The sequence below is a fragment of the Aquila chrysaetos genome, chromosome 25, assembly GCF_900496995.4.
Source record: "Aquila chrysaetos chrysaetos chromosome 25, bAquChr1.4, whole genome shotgun sequence".
Classification (NCBI taxonomy): Eukaryota; Metazoa; Chordata; class Aves; order Accipitriformes; family Accipitridae; genus Aquila; species Aquila chrysaetos.
In genome coordinates this window covers 8,897,225-8,919,368 of record NC_044028.1, presented here as the reverse complement: position 1 = coordinate 8,919,368, position 22,144 = coordinate 8,897,225, and the positions used below count along the sequence as shown (strand labels likewise).

General features: G+C 42.2%; 2 protein-coding genes and 1 non-coding gene across 10 annotated transcripts in view; all 3 read left to right on the top strand.

Moving 5' to 3' along the window:
* The window catches only part of EEF2K (eukaryotic elongation factor 2 kinase), a 36,628-nt gene extending 25,364 nt beyond the window's left edge, over positions 1 to 11,264 (top strand). For 5 of the 6 annotated variants that reach the window (XM_030001866.2, XM_030001867.2, XM_030001863.2 and 2 more), the window contains 9 exons: positions 134 to 335; positions 615 to 682; positions 1,461 to 1,538; positions 2,354 to 2,416; positions 3,763 to 3,897; positions 5,132 to 5,320; positions 5,718 to 5,842; positions 7,319 to 7,497; positions 8,151 to 11,264. In XM_030001866.2, coding sequence (XP_029857726.1) covers positions 134 to 335; positions 615 to 682; positions 1,461 to 1,538; positions 2,354 to 2,416; positions 3,763 to 3,897; positions 5,132 to 5,320; positions 5,718 to 5,842; positions 7,319 to 7,497; positions 8,151 to 8,260 — 1,149 coding nt within the window. In that variant the 3' untranslated portion in view covers positions 8,261 to 11,264. The remainder of the gene's footprint in view (positions 1 to 133; positions 336 to 614; positions 683 to 1,460; positions 1,539 to 2,353; positions 2,417 to 3,762; positions 3,898 to 5,131; positions 5,321 to 5,717; positions 5,843 to 7,318; positions 7,498 to 8,150) is intronic. The other variant, XM_030001868.2, reaches the window with a different exon arrangement.
* A 3,054-nt stretch (positions 11,265 to 14,318) lies between these two features.
* On the top strand, positions 14,319 to 14,400 carry TRNAL-AAG. The gene has a single exon. It is a non-coding gene; the product is annotated as a tRNA-Leu (tRNA).
* Positions 14,401 to 14,502: 102 nt separating this feature from the next.
* The window catches only part of POLR3E (RNA polymerase III subunit E), a 32,303-nt gene continuing 24,661 nt past the window's right edge, over positions 14,503 to 22,144 (top strand). For 2 of the 3 annotated variants that reach the window (XR_005931418.1, XM_030001253.2), the window contains exons 1-4: positions 14,503 to 14,706; positions 19,133 to 19,213; positions 20,356 to 20,406; positions 21,725 to 21,802. Coding sequence is in view for 2 of the 3 variants with exons in the window: in XM_030001253.2 (XP_029857113.1) it covers positions 19,178 to 19,213; positions 20,356 to 20,406; positions 21,725 to 21,802 (165 nt within the window). In the remaining variant the exon portion in view is untranslated. The remainder of the gene's footprint in view (positions 14,707 to 19,132; positions 19,214 to 20,355; positions 20,407 to 21,724; positions 21,803 to 22,144) is intronic. The other variant, XM_030001252.2, reaches the window with a different exon arrangement.

The following is a 22,144-nucleotide window of genomic DNA, read 5'->3' as shown; positions in this document are numbered from 1 at the left end:
GTTATGTATGCATGTGTGTATTTATACCCCCTGTTTTGTAGAGGAGTCTTAATAAACATTCATGTTGGCTTATGTAGCATGCTTAGAATACAGAGAAGCATTATTCATGGGACTTACTTGTTAATTTGCCAAGGAATCTGCTCAAACAATTCTCCGTGGCACAGAGGAAAAATGTGGCAGCAGCAGGGTGAGAACAGTCTCTGGTAGTCGGCCTCCTCTGCTCTTCCGCCTGTCTGAAAACTCTGGGGATGAAAGCATGAGCGATGTAGCATTTGACTCTCTACCCTGCTCTCCGTCCTCAGCAACTCCTCACAGCCAAAAGATGGACATGCTTAGTAAGTGAGCCTCATACATATCTTCCCTGGGGGTTCCTGAACATTTGACAGTGACTTGTTTTATTTCGTTGGTTTAAAACACAATAGCATGTTGTATTTAGTCCAGGATACTTGTCTCTAGCATTCCTCTTTGAGCAGAAATAAAACTAAAAGTACTTCTGTGTAGATAATTAATGCACAGATGCTTCTGTGAAAAAACTGCGGTAAAATGATGGTATGTAGAGCTTTTTCCTCAAGCATGTTATCCTTACAATAAGAAGCAAATATTTTTCTTCCTAGATTGGCCTGTGTTCAATGAAGTAGATAACTTCGTTCACAAAGACTACGATGAGCTTGATAACCAAAGGGTGAGTGTCTTTCCAACAGAAAATGAGATTGCAGTTCCTTAATGAATGTGTTTTTAAAGGACTGCCTGCCTGAAGGCAGTCAGTGAAAGCATATAAAAGTGCTCTGCCTGCTTTCATTGCTGCAGGTTACATTACCTAATAAAGGAAGAACATTTTATTTTAAAATAGTATTCTCCCCCCCACCCCCCCCCTCAGAAATTTACTTGCATCTGGTGTATTTTAACAGATAATTTAAGTGTGTGTCTGTTCCCCTGCCTGCATGTTCTGTCTTTGGCACTTGTGCCAACTGCTGCGGTATGAAAGCTAAACAGAATCCCCATTGATTAGATCTCTGCAAATACTGGTACTGTGGGAAGTTAGAGAACCTCACTTGAGGAGACTGCAATAAGTTTGCAATGGGAATTTTCCAACACTAGGGCCTTAGTACCAGGGGCTGTCAGTTACTGTTCTATCTTTTAACTGGCTACCACTGAAAACTGTATTAAGTGGACTCTTGGTTTGATAAAGTATGTGAGTCCTTGATTTTGTGGGCTGTTGGTTTTTTGTTTGTTTGTTTGTTTTTGTAATGTATCTAAGAGAGAACACAGACTTGCACAGTACCTTCTGGGTCATTAAGTCCTGTTCTGTTTGTCAGAGGTAGCACAACATACAATCATTTTCATATATCCATCCAACATATCTCACTGAACTAGCAGAAGGTTTTCTCTGGGAAATGTCAAGCTGAGATCTTACAAAGGGTAGTGCTAATGCTGTGATGTTTTGTTCTTATCTTCTGTAGGATTTTGAAAATGGTGGAGACAGTGGATATCCCAGTGAAAAGAGAAGTGAGCTAGAAGATCTTGATCATAGAGAGAGGGTAAGAATCTGACTCTGTGTTAAGCAGAGTTGGGCCTGTTCATACTTGAACTGTTTCCATAGAAGAATCTTATTTTTTATCCATCTTGAACTAGACTTTTCAAACAGAGGAAACAGTTGGAAAGAAATTCCCACATGTTGCAAAATTACTTACTCATCTTGGGAATGTTAATGACACTTTTACAGGAAAAAGACTATTTGTAAGAGGAGCTTAATTTCAAACTTTATATTTGATTGCATATTATTGTGAAGTTTTTTTTAAGTATTCTGTATTGCATTTGAGAAATGCAGCCAGCTTCTTATCATATGGAATCTATGAATATGATCTACTTTCAGACTCTTTTTACCCTCTCTACTTTCTATGACTATATGGCTTGAGATATCACAGAACTTAATGTTGTTGTCAGTTGATAATATGCAGCTTTAGAATTCCTGTGGCTTAGTTGGTTACTCCTTTAAAATACAAACTTTTAAATAAATGCTTTTTGACCTGAAGATCTTAACTAGATATTTAATTAGAAGATAGGAAAGAGAATACTGCTTCTAAAGATACCACTCTTTTTGTCACCTTTGAAGCAGCAAGGTATTTATCATGGGATATCCAGTTTACAGGATTAAAGCCTGGGTGTGCCATATTCTTTACTATTTCAGTATGTTTCTTTTTATATTTTGATATCGCTGAGAGAAAAGGATCCAGTGGAAAACTATTTTGGTCATTGACACTATTAATTTTGCTGGAAAGGAATTGTCTAGAGGTATAACTGGCACACATCAGTTGCTGCAAATTAAATGATGCAAATCTTTACATTAACGTAGGGCCATTCAAACAACAACCGAAGACATGAATCTGATGAAGACAGTTTGGGAAGCTCTGCAAGGGTAAATAAAGCAGAAATGTTCATAGACGATGAGTTTGCAAATCTGCTTGTCCTTTGTTCTACTCATCTGCCATCTAACTTCACATCACTAAATCAGATGTTAGTTTTCCTTCCTTTTGAGCTACAGAATGTGTTTATTAATATTAACTTACCACTCTCTGTTGTTTCCTTTTTTGTTTTGTCTTTATTTTCCAGTTAAAGAAGTACCGTTACAAACTAATTGTCACCTCTGTACCTGATGCCTGATATAAATTAGTAATTATGCATGGGTTTCTCACTTTAAAAAAAAAAAAAAATTGTAGTTCTATGGATATTTTTTTTTTTTTTTTTTCTGCCTAACTAGATTATATTTCCTTCCTGCACTTAATTTTTGGAATTGTGTCCCGTACATGGTTGGGTGTTTTTTTGTTGGTTTTTTTTGTTTGTTTTTTTTTTTTTTTTTAATCATGCTGTGTTTGGAATATGTGACAGTAGCTCGCTCCACTATGTATCTAACTGAGCTAGGGAAGACCAGATCTTCTATGTTTTTACAAAATATAGCTTCTGTGATAACTAGTTTCTGTGGCTATAAACTTAAACAAATAACTCTATTCTGCAAGGAAAGAAAAAACAGCTTTGACAGCAATGAATAATTTAATTAGATACGCTTTTCAGAATTTCCTTGTAATGATTATCTATTGCTGTTTCAGGAAACTGAAACAGCTTTAAAAGACTGAAGTTCCGTGCCAGTAACCTTCCCTGTTGTGTTTCCCCTGTGTACCTCAAAAGGCTTTCATTCTGATAGGATTGTTGTTGGCTACTGTTTCCCATCCAGTCATTACGTTGAAAAGCTATTTGTTCTCATTTGTGTTGCACATCCTGAGAAACACCAATGCATGTATCTGCCTATCATCTTCTGCATAGTTACCTTCCATTTTTCTAGAGTTGTAGAATGCAAACAGCATTTAAAATGTTTTGAACTGAAATTCTGACCAGAAAAGTATGGGTTTAGTTTTTTTGTGCATGGATAACCTCAGTGCTTGCAGTGTGACTATTCATGTGCTTGTTTTTATAAGTACTTTTTTTCTGATTCAGAACTTAAAGATAATGCTTTGCTTTGCTGCTGTCATTTATGGAAGATATTTGATGTTGGGATTAGAAATAGAAGGCTTTACTCTGTTTCTTTAATGAAGAATAATAACCATTTATTCAGCTACTAACGTTACTTTTGAAAGCTGTGTCTTAATTTACGGTATTTACTAATAAGTAATAATATTAATGGAGGTTTTGATTTCTGGATGGTAATCCGTATGAATAATATGGAAATTTAAATTTTGGATAGAAATAACAGTATATTCCGTATTTCAGATCAGTGTGGAGAAATGGAATCTCTACAACTCTTCCAGAGTCCATATCCATAGACCGTCCTGTGTTGCCCAAGAAATTCAGAGGCTCAATGCACTAGAACTTGAAAAGAAAATTGGGAAGTCAGTCCTTGGGAAGGTAGGATGGGTCTAGTAATGCTGTTCTTTCCAACTGGAAAGAAACATCTTGTATTTATTACTTACTTAGAGGTGTTGCCCTGCATGAGTTATTTGTGCAGGTGAAAATACATAATGTCTATAGCTTTCTGTCACCTAATCATATTTTATAAGGCACATCTAAGCTCAGGAACCCATGAATTCCATCTGGTTTTGGACTTGCAATATCTGGTCTCCTTTGGGAAGGACCCTGCTGTTGGTTTGTCTGCCTTTCCAGAGGCTTCACACAACAAAGATAGAGTGGGATAGATATGGTGTGCCTGACCCACATATACCTTGGAAATCAGCAAGGTTGGGCTCCTGAAAAATGGTAGGATGGACCAACTCTTTTTACTCTAGACTGTCCCACACAATATAAATGTGAATTAAATTTGGGTTTATGTATGTGCTTAAGCCTACACTCGAAACACATGGTGTAGATCTTCCTGAACATCCTGAGAGCCTCAGATGTTCTCAAACCAAAAGGTTTGAGAAGAAACCTGCCTTTACCTTGGGGAGGGGAGGAAAAAACACCCTCAAAATCCCATGGCATGTTTGGAATGAAATCCTGCCCCCACTGACAATAAAGGCTTCAGTGGTATGAGGATTTTACCCTGGTTAACCTTGATTTTCTGTGCCTCAGGTTAACTCCTTTCCTGTGAGGGCGCTTGCTGTATGTGAAAGTCTGTGACCTGTGGTCACTGCCATTTGCCCTGCTGGCTGCCATGTTAGGCAGTTGCAGGCTGGGTGCCTTTAACTACGACTCCCTCCTAAAGGTCTCCAAGGCCCCAGCAGATATGCTGGGACATGCCCTTAAGGACCTGGTGCTCTGGTGTGGCAACCTGCTGGGATACTGCTTAGGGCACATGGATGTGGGAAGATGTTGTGGCAGCTACTGTCTTGCTGAATTAGGTCTTTTATCTCTAGTAGTCAAGTTTATAAAGCTGTATGTGTCTAAGCTTACAGAACTGGAGAGGCAGCTGCACTGCGTATAATCATCACTTTTTGCCTGTTTAATCTGTTCAGGCACAAGTCAGGCTCCAGATCTGTGTGTTATCAAACTAGTCCTCTGCTTAGTCACAGAGGTACACAATTAGCTTTAAGTAGTCACCTCGGAGAGGTATTTTTGTGCCTAAGTAAAGTATGGGCACAGGGCTTTTGAAGAATCAGATCTATACTTAATACTTGTGTCTCTTTCCTGTACAACTGTGTTCTAGGTTCATTTGGCCATGGTTCGCTATCATGAAGCTGGGCGTTTCTGTGAGAAAGACAAGGAATGGGATCAGGAGTCAGCCCTGTTTCACCTGGAGCATGCTGCAGACTGTGGGGAGCTGGAAGCCATTGTTGGGTTAGGACTCATGTGCTCTCAGCTGCCACATCATATTCTTTCTGAGGTCACTCTGGAGGTAAACAGAAAGATGAAAGAAAATGCAAAAATGCAGAATTGTGGTCCACTGTAAAAATAACATAAGAATAGCAGGAAATGGAGACAAAACAGTAACCATGGTTAGGTGTTCTGTAGCCTCTTCAGAGAGAATAGATGATTTTGTAATTAAGGACTTGGACAAAGCAACAAAAAACGCTGCTTCTTCCTGGTTTTGTGAGCAAATTACTGCATATCTTTGGGAAGTTTTTGAAGTGATCTTTACTCTTCAGCTTCTTAGTTTCTTGTGGCCTGTTTCTCAGACATACTAAACACTTGCAGCCATTACTAACTTGGAGAAACTGCATTTAGTGTTAGAGGAAGGAAGGGATGGTTTTACTTAGAAACATGCATTTTAAAGGTTTTGTTTGTTTTACTAGGACACCAAGGAGAACAGAAATAAAGGATTTGATTACTTGCTGAGAGCAGCAGAAGCTGGAGACCGGCCTTCCATGATTTTGGTAGCAAGAGCATATGATACAGGTGTAAATCTTAGTTCAGACAGGTACTGTGTGTGACTGAGTAACTTAACTTGGTGGTACTCCACCGGGGGGGGGAGCAGGGGGAGAAGCAATTGCTGCATGTCTTTCATTCACATAAAGAGCTGTTATGTCATAAGTAATGCTATGAAGTAATGGAGTTACTTCAAACTTATCCAGGTGTGAATAAAAGCAGGGTTTAGGCCATGATATATCAGCACAGAAAGAAAGTCAGAGATCACTTCTGCTGTTGGACACCTGCATGTGTGTTGAATCCACCTGCATGTTTGAGTTTAGCCATCATGCTGAGGTTGCCCTATGATAGCCAGGTTGTTTTTTGATCTGAAGTTTGTGACAAAACTCCCCTTGACTTCACAGGGAGTTGCATACTTGAAAATCCTGGGATCAGTGGGAGAAAACGAACACAAGAGTTCTTTCGGAGGCATAGTACCCTAAAAATAAGTGAAAAGTATTTACAACTGCCATGTCTCCTCCTTAGTGATTTTTTGAAAGCACAGGTTTTTTTAAAAGTGGTGGTGTTTTTCTAATAAAGCTGTGAAAGAAGCTGTAGAACAGGAGAAAGGGGTGAAGTCCCAAATCAATGTAGACAAGATGCAGTCAGATGAGTGAAGTATTTGTCACAGTTGTAGTCTTTCACTGCTCATAATAAAAATAGGAATGGACATTTCACAGGATCATAGTCTTAATGCTGAGGATGTTAGTTTTAATTAAGGATGATTTTAAGTTTTAAGAAGTTTAAAAATGCTTTTACCTCAGTAAGTCTCTCTTAATTTGGCCAGCACTCCTATCTTGATAGGAGGGATAGGAGCAGCATTGTGACTAAGAACTAGATTTTGATTTGCCAAAAGGCTACGCAGTATATTGGTTTGATTTTTTTTTTTTTTTTAGCATTTTAGATGAGTTTTTAGAAGTGGACAAATACTAATTTCCTTAAGTACCAAATATAACAGGTGATGATAGTGATTTTTCTGCTTTTGTATTGTAGCATGTCTTTGTTATTTAAATGAGTTTTCTGTTTTGCACAACAGTGAAACTCTTGGCAATGGTGAAATTTAAAACAACATTAAACTTCTCATTGAAGTGCACTGAGCATTCTCAATATGAAAATCACTGGTTTTAAAGTATTTATGAAACAAGACTCTCGGCAACTTCAGATTGTTTCTATATCAGTTATCTTCACAAATAAAAATGCTAGACCAAACCCATACAACTAGTAATGAAGCTCAGACTCTGGAGTTCAGCAAGACATTTCAGTCTGATATTTTCTCCTCTGTCATTACTGCATAAAGTATCAAAATGAGGCTGGGGTCATAGTGACCTGATGCTGCAGTGCAGAGTTAGTGAGCCTTCATGAGAACATTTGCTTTCTTGGAGAGCATCAAGGCTCTGAAAACCTAGTGCAAAAGTGAATTCTGAATCTCTGATGCAAAGTACATCTGTTTCCTAAGGTAACCATCTTCAAAAATTATTTTTAACTTCAGAGTACAGGATTGGAAGGAGGCACTGTACTGGTACAATGCTGCACTGAACATGACCGACTACGATGAGGGAGGTGAATATGATGGCACTCAGGATGAGCCCCGATACCTGCTCCTGGCCAGGGAAGCAGAGATGTTAATGACGGGAGGGTTCCGCCTGAAGAAGGATCCACAGAGATCAGGTGAGGCCTCATTTTATTTCTGTAATCAGTAATCCTGCTTTTCCTTCCCTTTTCCCCCAGCATGTAGCCCAAAAATACATTTACTGCTTCAGCTGTTATAAAGCATACAGAGGGTCAGTACCCTCAGATTTGTGGATGAAGCTGTAATGATGCTGGGTGATACAAGGCTGGAAACAGTGAAATAAGAGATCTTGCCGACGACAGGGGTAGTGGGTGGTGCCAGGTATAGTCCTGTGACACACTGAGTCACTAGGAAGCAACCTTCACTCCTCGTGAGGCCACTGAAGTGCAGGTTGTATTTTGAATTACACCTATGACTCCCAGGCCCTACACAACATTGTCTTAGTTGTTGTGTAATCTACATGTCACGCGTCTAAGTCTTAGAGTCGTATTGGGGGATCCTACAGGCTGGTCATACTTCCAGTCCTTCTAAATACATTGAAGAGTCATCAGCAGCCTGTCATAACTTCCAACTTGAAGAGTAAAAGCCAGATTCGCAGCTGATATAACTCTCCTGACACTATCAAAATACACCCATATATCTGCCCCTGTAGTTTGACCTCAATTTCTCTTTTTTGTCCTTTAATTGCTTTAGGAAAAAGAGGTATTTTTCTTCACACTGTCAACGTAACTGATATTATTTCCTGCTCTAGGTGAGCTGTACACAGAAGCAGCAGAAGCAGCAATGGAAGCCATGAAAGGCAGACTGGCAAATCAGTACTACCAAAAAGCAGAAGAGGCTTGGGCTATGATGGAAGAATGACAGCACAATTAAGCAGTTCTTGTATATAATTTTTTTTATAGACTTGCTGCATTTGCAGCTAAAAAGATATATTTTTATGTGGCGTTACCAGTTTCTTTTTTTGTATTTTAGTTTTCTAATTTTTTTTTTTGAGGGGAGAAATCCAAACGTAAGTGGTATGTAGGGTGCCGTAGCGTATTTCTGCTAGTGTTTTAAAGCTGTAATACAGACACACTTGACCTTTTGTATTTTTTTAACTGTTAGAACGCAGGGTCCTAGGGTTTTTTTGATGAAAAATGAAGCTGATATTTGTTTAGGTTTCATATGTCCTGTTTTTACACAGAAAATGATCAGCATGTTTACATTTTTCTTCTCCTCCCCACATACAGAAAAACATTTTCCTAAATTCTCAGCATTTCTTCATTATTTTTGGTGTATCTCACCAAATTTGCATGTGAATGTAAATTTTCAATTTCAGCATGCAGCTACTCATCTTAATAAGTAGTCCCATTCTATTATGCTGGTGTTGTTGGGCACTTCTGTTATTCTTCTCAAACAAATTCCAGATGGAATCCTTACAGTTTGGGGAGGTGCAGGGAAGATGCTTCACATTGGCAGTGAGGATATTCGGGGTGGAAGATGTTTTATTCATTACCAACATTGCATATTTTATCATCAGAAAATCACTGATGTTCCTGATGAGGTGAGGCATCCAGCCACCTCTCTCATTTTCAGATTTTGCACCATGTCATAACCTAGTTGTATAAAATTCTACTGTTCTTATGTGATACTTGTCCAATGATGTACAGTAGCAAGGTCTGTAATATATGGGTAACTTGAAGTTATTTTTACAGTGACATCTCAATTCTCAGTGAAGCTAGATTTTATCACTTAAAATGAGAGTACACTTTCCACCGTTTCCAGAGGGATGTTTGAAAAGGTTAGAGGATGTTGATTCACTTATTTCTATGTATAGAAAATAATTTATCTGGTTTAAATAGCTTTTAAAATAGTGTTTTATCTGCAAATGGTTTCAAACGCCAGTTAGAGAAAACTGCTGGTTAAAAAGAAAAGACAATATTATCCCAAACACTTGAATGTCTGTGTCGTGTTTGCATAATCCTAACCAGTAATGGGAGGACAAATACATAACGGTGGTTGAATTATCATTGCATAAAGTTTCTTCCAAATCCAGTATTTTATTCCAAAGCTGCTGTGACATCTATACAGATAGTACAGAAGCTGTTCCTATTTCTTGGTCATGGTTAACAGTCATTTTGCAGGAGATTAAGATGGAAGCTTTTGCCTTCTTGGCTTTACAGTCTCCTGAGGGTGTAAATTGATATGGGTAAGGGGCAGCCCCTGTGAAGTGCTGAATGACCTGTAATGCTCACCAGCCTCACTTCAACCAAGCTTTTAAAAGCATGCTTAAAACTAAGCAGGCTGCTAGATTATGCAGTTGATTTCATTGGGACTTCTTGCATGCATAGCCAAGTAATGTTAATTTCTTGTAAAATGTAGAAACCACTCAAGGAACAGAAATCAGTTCTTCCTTTCTTGTGTGAGTGCCTGTCACTGGGCTCCAAAGTTGTGCTCCCCATTAACTCTCTTTCTGACAAGTGGATCTTGAATTACTGTTTAAACAGTATCCAAGCATGATGTTAGTTAACAACTGCCACTGTCTGAAAGAGGCGATATCCTGGTAGTTAAGGAAGTGAGATGGGAAGATTTGAATCCTTTCTAGGAGAGAAGGAAGAGGTGTCCTTGGATGTTGTGCTTCTGAGTGGGTGCTGTAATGACCAGGCAGTTGTAGCCGTGAGTAACCTTGCAATACATAGCCACATCTTCCTGTGTAATGCAGGGGGTGTGGGAAAGTAGTGCTCATGGCCTTTTTGTTTTATTTTGAGAGTGAAGGTGAAGTTTTTCACCCATTAATGGAGGAATGTCTAATTTCTAGATCTCAGTTGGGCTTAGGCAGATACAAAGCTAGGTACTGAAATAACCAGATTTTTGGATCTAATATTTTTTGGACCTAATACGGTGAAATAGAACCGGAGTTTGTAGGATCGCAAGTTGGTTTTTTTTAAGTGCCAATCCAAAGTTCTGCTTTACGTGCCTAAAGCCTCTTTTGGATGTGGCCTTTTTGCTCATTCAGTTCATAGCATTAAAATATCAGCTCTCAATGAAAGGGGAATGTGCCTTTCACCTCTGAAGACAGCTGAATAGTCAGAGTGTTTTGTGCAGAACCGATATAGTGTAGGCACTATAACAAATTCAGGCAGAAGCATTTGTTTTCCTCTGAAGGAGTTGATGCCAAGTCTTTGAGATTTTCCTTGAGAAGGAAGCATGTGTAACAACACCACCAACCGTGTAGGGAGGAGAGGAGATTGAATGTGCCTGTCCAAAATGTGTACATAAAGGACGTAGAGTGTAATTATTGACACTTTTTGGTGTAGTTTGATTTGCTAAATTCAGGAGTTGCTGAAGTTGCTGACAGTTCTTGTAGATCTGGTATGTAAATGTGCACACAGCTCAGTGAAAAAATTATGATTAATTCTTTGTTTGCAAATGCTACTTTTTTAGTGATGTAGACTACCTTCTGTCCTAAGGTGGTGGTATATTATTTTGCTATACAATAAATAGGAGTGTCAATAATTTGAAAATGGAAATTGTTTACAGAAATATGCACAACTTATTCTATGACATTCTTTTAAATAGAAAACTATATATTTGACAGACTTTTGGAATGATATTGCGATATGCTGTATTTTTAATCTATTCACAATGAATAAATAAAAATCTGTATTTTTTAAAAATGTGAAAATAAATCTGAGGATCAGTCTGCCAGAACTTACCCAGGTTCAGTGTTTCCCGCTGTCAGTGGGAATATTGCTTGGATAAGGAGAGTGAGATGGAAGGCTTTGTTTGTATGTCAGACATGCAAATACTGATTGTCTGCATCACTTAGTCCTCTCATTCACTTTGGTTTCATTCTGGCTGGTCAATAAAGTTGTTCTTTTTGTCACTTTTCTCAGTAGAGTTTTGGTCATTGCATGTGGGGGTTTGCTTTTGGTTTTTTCTTTATAATTTGCCAAAGTTCAGTCCTACTATTGCAAGCTTCCAGAAATCCTCTGTGGTGTTTTTATTATTCCATCCCTGATTTCATTCACTTTCAGTAACTAACTGGGAGGAAATAACTAGATATGTACCAATCACATCTGTTTTCCTCAAGAAAACTAAATGAGCTATTTTATTTGCATTCAATTGCACATGCAGTGTCCGTAACTAATATGGGATAAGATGTAAGGACTGAAGTGCTCATTTGCAGGACTACTACAGAGGCATCTTTATGCCTTCAGTCCTTGCTTAGGCCAGAGAAAAGCACGGAAATACTTGGCCTCTATGATTTGAGCTGGGAGAGGTTTTTGTAATGGCTACAAGTATCTAATGATACACTGTCATCTTCAGTATGACTTATTGCCCTTCCTGTTAAAAAATAAACTAATACTAGCCCTTTTAAACTGTTAAAAATTGAGCTCTTACTGTTGCTTTTTCATTGCTTTTTTAGACAGGTATAATTTATTATACCTGTATAGTTTAAATGATATAAAATTGTTCTCTAGCGAAGGCACTGTGAAATAGCAGAATCTCATAACAAAAAAGCCCCAGCAGGGCCTCTTCACTCCGCTGTAGCGTCACTAAGATGAAAAATGATGAAATTTGGCACTGCAACTCTTTAGCTGCTGTCACTGAGAGCTGGAGTGTTTGGCAACTGTAACAAAGGAAGTGGGGATACCATCCATCAGAAAGCATGGAGACAGCCAACACTTACAGCTTATAAAGTATAAATAATATTGCCTGTTTCTTAATTACTGGTCTGTGGGACTGATTTGAATCTTACTTTCTTCCCCACAGGTATAATTTAACTTCTGAGAGTAGAGTGGCTGCTGACAGACACAGGTGTAGTTTAGGTGGGCCAAATCAGGACTTCTCGTCTGAATTTTGAAAGGGAGGATTTCACTTGAACCTCGGGTTGGATTCAGGGCCAGTGCTTCTGGTGGTGAGTCAGGCTGTTTTCAGGTTTAAGTTCAGGGGCATCTCTCACATGCCTGCCACTGCTGGGGACCTGAACACTTCATGGGGACAGCTCACACGTTTGTAACCATCAGGCCTGGTTCTTAGTCTAGACATAATCGATGCAAGTGTTGGGTGCTTGCTCTTCTCTGGCTAACTCCTGTGCCAGGAAAGCAATATGCAGAAGCTGGTAGCTTGTTTTATATTTTGAGTTCTCCTGGAAGTTCATTTTAATTGGGAAAAAGTCCCATAATCATCATCTTACCTCACACTGGTAAAATGAGAAATCTGGTGACTCAACTGCTAGTCCCGAGGGGTGACCTGTGCTTTTATCCCCTGTAAGTGTGACACATGGTTGATGTGAATAATCTTGGGCACACAGGCTTCCTTCAGCGTTCAGAAGTGTCCCTGTGGCCATTTCAGGGACAGAGGCTGAGCTCACCCACAGCAGGGCAGAAAAGCACTTCTCTGGGAGGGTCTTTGTACCTCTCACTGCCTGGGCAAAAGGACCTGTGGTGCCAGGCAGCCCTTGCAGTAAGAAAACCACTTGTAAGATGTGGTCGGTGCAGCCTCTCGCACACAGCATCTTCTCCCTGCCACAGCAAATGTGCAGTGCTGTGGATGGTACCCTATGTCCACTGCTGCATGGACAAGTGCTTGGAGACTGCTAAATTGGACTCTTTCCCTAAACTTTTCTGCCTGAACAGATTACAGGTGATTTGCTGTGTGAAGCCAATTCAGGTCTGCCTACCTTCTCTCCCCCTTGAACCTCTCCTGCTTTTCTGCAAAGCCAGGGCTGTGGGACGAGTGTTAACTCCCTCTGTTCCCCAAAAAACCTGCATCTTTCTGAAAAGGCACTGAACAGAGGGTGTGGAACTACAGCAGTGCTGAAGGAGGATCCCATTCACGCTTACATGTGTGTGCTGTTATTCCTCAGTACTTGTAGGCAGTGAATGAAATTTTTAGCAAGACGCTGCAAACCTGCAGCCTTTTGGCAGAATCATGTCCAGCAGCACCCCGGGAAGAGAGCTGGTACTGCAGGGTGCTGCAGGGACAGGCAGGCTGTGGGAGGTGCCAGGGGAGATGGGTGAACTGAGGCTGTCAGCAGGGTTCCAGCAGGTTTATTTTCTCTATCCTGTTTAAATGGACTGCCACAACTACAGAATTAAATCAAGCTGCATTAAGACTTTGTGGCCTTACCCTAAAGAAGCTGGAATTTTTCTCCAAACGCAATCCTTCAGCTCTAATTAAGGGGTGAGAATAGCATTAACTCCCCAAGAAAACTTACTAGAATTTCAGGCAAAATGCGGACAGAGACTCCCAAGGGCACCTTCATGGGGCACCGGGCAGCTAAAGTGTGCTACTACCCCTTTTCACGAGAGTTGTACTGACTACTACTGCTGCTGCTACCGCAGCCTGGCATGCTGATTCCTGTGCTGCAAGCAAAAAACCCAAATCCCCCAACCATCAAGTCTGCTGACTTTTCACTTTGCAAATTCAGTGAGTTGTAGCTTTGCAGCAGGAAATTAAAATGCACTGTTTTTAGGTTTTTGGGGGTTTTTTTGGTTTGTTTTTTTTTTTTTTAGACTTTCAGAGGGGGTGCCCAGCCGATGCCCCCACGTACCGCAAAGGCGGGTGTGCTCTGCCACGGCATCCACGTGGCAGCGGGGCGGCGCGGAGGGCTCGGCCCCGGCCCTGCCCTCTGCCGCGCTGTCCCCCCCCGCGTCCCCCCGCGGCGTGGGGACGCGCAGGGTGCTGCCCCCTCCCGCTCCGTCCCTGATTGCATTGCACCTGCTTGGAGACAGGGATTAAAAAAACCCACAGTATTTTATTTTGAGGGTGGAAGGGGTGTGTAGTGAGAGCGGTTGCTGGGACCCGGGCTTGGAGACTGCGGGGGGGGCTGCTGAAGGAAAAAAAAAAAAAGGAAGGAAAAAAGAAAAAAGGGAAAGGGGGGGGGGGGTCTGGTCTGGGGTAAAAGTGGCGGCGAAGAAAGCGTTTTCAGCGCGGTAGCGTGGCCGAGCGGTCTAAGGCGCTGGATTAAGGCTCCAGTCTCTTCGGGGGCGTGGGTTCGAATCCCACCGCTGCCAGCGGATCTTTTGCTGCTTCGGGCCGCCGCCGCTGTAGCGCCCCCTGGCGGCCGCGCCGCCAGCCGCCCGCGAGAGCATTGTGGGTAGGAGGAGGGCCGCGTCCCCACGTGCCGGCCGGAGTGACACCAACATGGCCGCTGCCTGAGAGCCGCCCGCCGCGCCGCGCACCGCCACCGGGGAGCCGGCGGCCCCGCTGCCCGCGCCGGCCCTCCGCCAGGTAGGCGGTTGCGGCGCCGCTTTTGCTCGCCGCGGGGCCGGCGGGGACCCTGCGGGCGGTGGAGGGGGAGGAGCGCGGCCTGGGCTGAGGTGGGTTTTGCCTGTGCGGGGAGGGCGGCGGAGGCGACACCGTCTGAGGACTTGACACCGCGGGGCGCACCGGGGGCGCGGGGCCGCGGCCGTCCGGGCGGGGCACTGACAGGAACCCACGCGGGTCGGGGTCGCCGTGGCGGGCCCTTGAAGGCAGCGGGCGGGGGTCCGGTGTCAGGCCGCGGTCCCTCGGCTCCCCTCACCGGCGGGCCGGCGGGTGCCGGCCGGTCTTCCCGGGGCTGTAAGGCGGCGGCGCCGGCCGGCCCGGGGCCCTTCCCCCCCAGGGCTGGCAGCTCTGCGCCTCCCGCCTTGGAAGGGCGCAGCTCCCAGGCCAGAGAACGCAGCCGGCTGCCCCTGCCTGAGCATCGGCTCCGCGGGGACTGTAGCACAGCCCTGCCGGCGCCGGGGGTCGAGGCGCCCGGTCCCTCCTGCTCCGGGGTGGATTTGCTTCGTCCCCGGGTTACATGCGGGTTTGGGCGGTTGGCCGTGGCCTCCCTCCTCAGGTCCTCCTTCCCTGCGCTCCCCCTCTGCTGCCAGGCTGCTGTGTCAGGAGAAAGTAGGCTCGGAAGTTGCCAGAAATGAAGACGCCGTTGCCAGCTGGGAGCGTTGGGGTGAGCAGGGCCCGCGGCTGAGCCTCTGCGAGGTGGAGCGCTGCCTGCGTGGAAGATGGGGCTTGGCACCATGACCTGCCACGGTCCCGGGCTGCCCCTGTGAGAATTACCACACAGCAGCGAGCAGCTTGATCCCTGTGCCTGGCACAACAGGCCTAGCACTTGGCTACGTAAACGTTGAGGTGTTAAGGAAAGGTTCATGCTTAATGCATAATCTCTTAAATCCTGAAGATGTGCCTCAGCGACGTCGCCTCCAAAGAGAGGTCCTGGTGCAGAGGAGCCCTCTTTGGGTTCACTACCAGAAGATGACTGTGCAAAGCTGCTTGCAGATGAGCAAAGCAAGGAGTAAATTAAGCAAATAATTGGGTCAGAATTGTAATTATCATAAATGTTTGGAAGGTGCTTCAGCTTTTTTTGCAGCTTCCATTTTGCTGTATGCCATGGGCCACCCTCAGCTAGAGGATTGCTGCTAGGGCTGGACTGAGAGACCCCCTACAGAAGCAAGTCTAGGTGCCAGAGGAAATTATGGTAGTGATTCAGGAGATGGCACTTTTCCCACTTCACTGGTTCATTATCTCTACTCTAAGGCACTGGTGTGGCAGGAGTGCCTGGCCTTTCCTGCACTGCATAATTATATGTGAAGAATATTTCAAGTTTCAGTGTTGGCAGTGTGGGGGTCCATTATTACTGACAAATTTAGGTATTGGTAAAATGCTGGAGCATTTCTTGCAGGCCTGGCTAAAAGTCTGCGTGTGTCAGATGACATGCAGATTTGCAGTTTTTCTTCTTACAGTTATATTAAAAGTCTTTGGTAACAAAAATAAAAAAAAAGATAGCTCTGGTACCCAAATGCCCTTCTAAGCTCAAACTTAGAGGTAGGATTCAGTTGCTTCATCACTGATTTTTACAGTTCTTTAACCACAATATTTTTCTTCATTGGTTCTAAATTGATGATGTTATAGGCAGCTAATGAGCACTTTCATTGTCCTAGTGTTGGTCACATTGCAGCAGAAATGAGAAGATTTATATCTTTTGCCCTCCTGCGAGGTGTTCTAATGTTCAATGATTCATACCAATAACTTGCATTATATTTTGATTGGCACCTTAAAGGAAGGTAATTTTTAAAAGAAAACAATTTTGCCAAAAGGAAATTTGAAACTGTTGACCATGTTTGCTATCTCCTAGTGTTTAATTCCATTCTATAACTCTTGTGGTGTCATATATATATGACGAATATAGAAACGTACACCACCATATATGTACTGTAAACGTAGAATTGCATCTGCATGCCTTCAGTGAAAGCTTCATTCTGATTCAGAAGATTCCTTCGAGTTGCATGAGTATTATAAATTGTGCTGGGACACACTGCTTCCTATTTATAGACCTGTCATTCTGATACTCCAATAAAAGGAACTGTAGTCATTCTTTATCCTTAAATGAATAAGAAGAAAATGTAATCTCTGTAATACAACATTTTCCTTGAGTACTGACAGCTGGATTCACAAAGAGATTTCGTGTATCGTTGCGTAAGCAGCGTTAGATGAGGGACCAGAGGCCACGTCCTTCAGGCTAAGTTTCTCTTTCTCTCCTTAGCCCAGGGAATCTTAATTTGTCTTCTGGAAAGTGGAATAACTTTTTCAGGAGAGAGAGAGCAAGCTAGCACATACTTGGCACTCAGGCTGTGAAGAATGGAAGGGTGGTTCCCAGTCCTCTCAGGGGAGGTGAGGAAGGAGGGTATGGACCCAAGTCTTCTACCTTCTGGGTGTTATCACATGTTCTCACACATCTTGAGCATCCTCCCGTCATCAGCTCTGTTCTGAATGAAAAGTGCAGTTGTTTCATTTTGTGCAGAGCTATCAGGCTGGCTTTACATGAGCCTGCTGTGTCAGGCCACCCAGGGGACATGAGCGGAGAAAGCAATATTGGAACTGACAAATCTCTTTTCTTTAGAACAACATATTCATGCATGTATTTATGTGAGGAACTGAGTGCCTGATTGCAGAAACGGCTCTGATGTCAATCAGATATCACATACTGACAGTTGTGCAGTAGCAGCCCCAGCCTGTGGTTAAGATACTGGCTTTTTGCCATGAAGGTTTTTGCCTTTCTACAAAATTGTTTCAAATATGAATCTGAAATATTATTAAGTGGTAAATTTTGAAATACAGAGGCATGGCGGGAAGAGCCAGGGATATGCTGCTGCATAAAGAGATGGAAAATTCCAGTTCAGTACTGGGAGGGGCACTTTTTTGGTAGTGGAGAACCTGTAAGTGAAAAATATGGAATCATACTTCTAGGTGGAATGGTAGAAACAGTCTAAATAAACCAGAGGTGTTGCCTGAATGGAAATTTGCCTGTGTAGTGATGTTAATAACACTCACATCCAGAATGCCTATCCAGCCTCTCTGAAGGGTTTCTTGGATAGCTGCATGTATATTAACATGATGTTTTGAGAAGCCTGCACATCTGTTGAAATATACTGAGCTGCTTAAATTGTGTGGTGGCTTGTGTATTTAAAAAAAAAAAGCCACCATCTTGGATGTAACATGGATGCTGGCTTCTTTCTTTTACAACCTCTCTATTGCCAGCTGATCCTGGATGCTGCCTCTTTCTCTTCCTCCATAAGAGGTCCAGCAAAGAAGCAAGCTGGCATTGAGGAGTAGAAGACAGGGAGAGTTCCTGAACGTAGATCTTAATTTGTTTGCCTGATCGTCTTTGTTGTTAAAACTTTCCTTGGTCAGTTTGGGAGAGGTCTTATTTTTTTATGCCTATTTTGACCGGTACTGGCTTATTAACAGTGTCTTAAAGGATTTGGACTAATTAACATTGTTGCAATGGAATCCCAAATAATTTGTAAATCCTTTTGTTTGATTTCAGCAGGGAAAAACTATTGTTGCTTTAGCTGAGGGATCATTTTTTATTCAAAGGTCTGAACCAGGCATGACACTGACTCCAGCACTGTGTTGAATATGATGACACTTTGTTCTAGAGCACCCAGTCCCCAGTTAATATCAGAGTCTTACTTTCTTTGGAGTTGGTGTAGTTACAAGGTAAAATATGTTGTTCTGATGATTTTAAAGGACTCCAAGAAAGGTGAAGGAGCTCTCATATTTTGGAGCTCTCATTTAGCAATACAGTCTGAAGAGTGGTAGGTCAGGAGACAAGGCTGCAACACATCAGGTAGATGAAATCAAAGGCAGCACATTCACATATAGGAATACTGACTGGCCCCAAGCACAGCGTTTACACAGGCTTTTTTCTTCTCTGAGTTTGTTAGCTGGGAGCTTACTCCATTATCTGCTTTCAAGGAATTTTTCTGAGAAGGGAAGCTAGTGAACCATGTGGCCCTGTCACTGACAGTGACGACTGCAGTCGCAGTTTCAGAGATCACACATGCTGACTGACCAGCCAGTGCACTGTAGATGTGCTGGCTGGAAAACCAGCTGCTACCTGTGTGTTATAGTTACGCAGCATGTAAAAGGTACACTTTATGCAAGTACAAAAGGCTTGTCTTTCCTTCCGTAGAGCACTGATTTAGTGCTCTCTTTCTTACGTAACTGCTGGCTTTCAGAAAAGTTACAAGAACTTACCTATTTTTGAGACATTTGCTTGTCTCTTAAATTTGGTGGCAGTCAGTCAAGATTGTGGAGTACTGGGGACCTGATCATGCAAACACATACATTCCCTTGAAAAACAGACTAAACAGATTATCACTGAAAGGAACCAAGTTAACTTGGAACAAATACTCTAGGCTACATGTGGTATGCGGCGCAGATGTAGTCACTTATGACGTTTCTGATTTCTGTTTCTTTCAGGTTGTGCCAAGGAATAAGCCAAGAAAGAGCTTTTTGTATCCTAGCATGGCAAATGAAGAAGATGATCCAATTATACAAGAGGTAAAAGTGCATTGTGGCAGCAGTGATTGTACATAAGGCTTTTTTAATTATTATTATTGTAGTTCCCAGTGTTCTTACATTGCTGAAATAATGTGTCGTCAGCATCAGTGGTCGTCTTACAATCAATGACTTGCTCTATGCAAGGAAACATGTTCTGTGGGCCAAGTATATGGCTCATGGTATCTATTTTGCTAAAATAGTGGTGCCCATGTTGGCAGATTCAGCTCAGGTTTTTCACCCTTTGTAATCATCCATGTCAGAAGAGGAACAGAGGTGGGAAACTTGCTTCTACCACTGTGTGTTTCCAGTGATTCTATTGCACGTCTCTGAGAGCTGTAAAAAACTGGAATGACTTTGATGAGTTCAAATATCTGTTAAGTATGAAGCCAAAATGTTTCATGCTTTCTGCTAAAACAAGCAGTTGTGTTCTGATTCTGGGCTTCTTTAAAGGACTGCTACGTCCCAAAGAGCAGCCACAGTGTCCTGTTCACTTTATGTCTGAATTTACACTCCAGAAGTACAAGGAAGGGCAAGTTCGTAAGAAGGAGAAAAGCCATGAGAAAAGGAGTGGGAATTGTTAGGAGTCTATCTAAAGGTATCTAAACCAGCAGCTTCTGTATCTGATATTCATAAAACATCTGTGGATTTTCAGTGCTGTTGGCAAAATGCTAATATTGAATAGGATTTGGGATGTCGGTGTCTCTTGTCTAATTTAGAAAGATTTTATGACAAAATACTAGTAATGAAGTTACCTTTCAGTCATACTGCCAAAGAAGGAACTTCCTTCTCTTTCTGTAATTGCGATAACAGATTCACTTCAGCCCCTTGGAAAAAAATTTTCTTCTTGCATTTTGTATTTGTTTGCCAAGTTTCCTTAGAAGAAACACAGCTAGAGCCAGTGTCTGCTGCCTAGGCATAGCGGGGGTTTTTTGTTTGTTTTTTAAAAAGGCCGACTGCAGAATTTCATGTCAAAATCAGCAGAGAGGAGACCTTTGACAAGAGAGTCATGAAGGTGTTTTATGTTAGAATATGTAATGAAAAGCTAAAATTGTCAGTATTTGAGCTCTAGGGATTGTACTTTTATCTGAAGCTCCTTCAATTACAGCTGGCATCTGATGAAAGTTGTTTGTTTTGCTTTTTAGATTGACGTGTTCCTGGCCAGAAGTCTACTGGAGAAGCTGTATCTGTTTCAGGTATTTCAGTTAACTTTTATGCAGTGATAGTTTGTTTAAAATAAATTCGAAGAGCAGTAACTTTCCTTACTGCTTCAGCCTGCCAAGATCTCGGATATAGGCAAGCCTGTTTGGGTCTGAGTCAGTTGAAATATTTAGTATTAAATCATTGCCAAGAGAGGAGTGGTCATTTATGACACAGACTTGTCATTGAATCACTCCCTTTAACCACCCTAAGGGAATACTTTTAGTAGATTATGTCTTTTTATCATGGTTTGAATGAATCGGCACTCTCTTAGCCATTTTCTGTCATCACTGATTTCTGCCGTCTTTACTAAACAAACATTTCTTTAGGACTGGCCCTATTTAAAATGTTATCAGTATTCGTAATTTAGTGCAAGTTATCAGAAGAGCCCCCTTGTGTTGTGGAGATAAAACTAACTAGTGACTGAAGGTGGAAATACCTTAAGAAGGTAGAGGTCTATTTTCCATTCTACCACTGAATTTCTCTAATCATTTTATCCTTGTGATTCACTTTTCCCATCTGCCAAATGGGAAGTCTTGAGGCTGTTGGATGAAATGTTCATTATAAACCAGTGATGCCCACTGCCTCTTGTACAGATCCTCTGCATGGCACGTGCCAGCAGAGCACAGCTGGAGACGGCCAGACGCGCTGGACCAGTCTATGCAGCCTTGCCTCTGGGATACCCACAGTTGCTCCATGTCAGGAGTGAGCATTGGTTAGTGCCAGGGCCTGTGGGTGTTCTGGAGAAATGGCAGCTCGGAGCAGGATACTGCTATGGCTGGAAGATTTCATTTGGAAACCACACTGTCCTCTCAGCATTCCCAAATGGTTCAGAAGAGAGACCCATGTGGCTAAACCTGGGTCTGGTGTCCTGACTAGCTACGTGTGGCCCATGTCCTGTAAGCTAATGCTACTTGTGTAAACCAACAAATACTTTACTTTTAGGTAATAACTCTCCAGAGAGTTAATGCTGAGGGATGGGTTTTTAATTGCTTCTAACACTTCCTTGTTCTGCTGGACTAATGTGTGGTACCATTTTCCTGCATTACAGTTTATTGTGGCGTGTAGGGGGCAGGAAGGGGTTTGTGTAGTGACAAAGGCAGAGGACTGGGGGGAAAGCAACAGGCTTTCTAGGTCATACTACCAAATCCCCTGATGACTCACAAATCAGTCAAGTAATTTCTTTTCTTGATGTCTTGTATCCATCTGGCGAATGGATCTACATGTGAGGGGACAGGGAAGATTGAGTTAATTTCTGTGAAGTTCTTTGATCTTTAAATGAAGAGGGTTTTATGAAATGGATTTGTTTTCCAGTATCCTATTCGTCCAGCTTCCATGACGTATGATGATGTTACACATTTATCAGCGAAGATAAAACCAAAGCAGCAGAAGGTTGGTCATCATTTGAGTCCCATCTGTAAAAGTTGTTTTACGTTGTGCAGAATGTACTTAAGAAAAGCACGTTGTGCTGTTAAGCTGTTATAACTACGCAACTACTTGCAGGACCAGATCTCTGTGCTTGGAGGTATGGGGGAGTCTTTCATTGTGTCTGTAAAATAGAGTTTAGAGTAAGAGTAGTTGATAAAGAGAGGAATTAAAGTCATGATGGAAAAGCCACTCTTTTAATGTAAAACAGAGTCACTCAGGGAAACATAGTTACTAATGCTCATTCAGTCTGTAGGTGCTTGTGCTAATACAGCTTGATTTAAAAGGTCTTTACAATGTTCAGAAAAG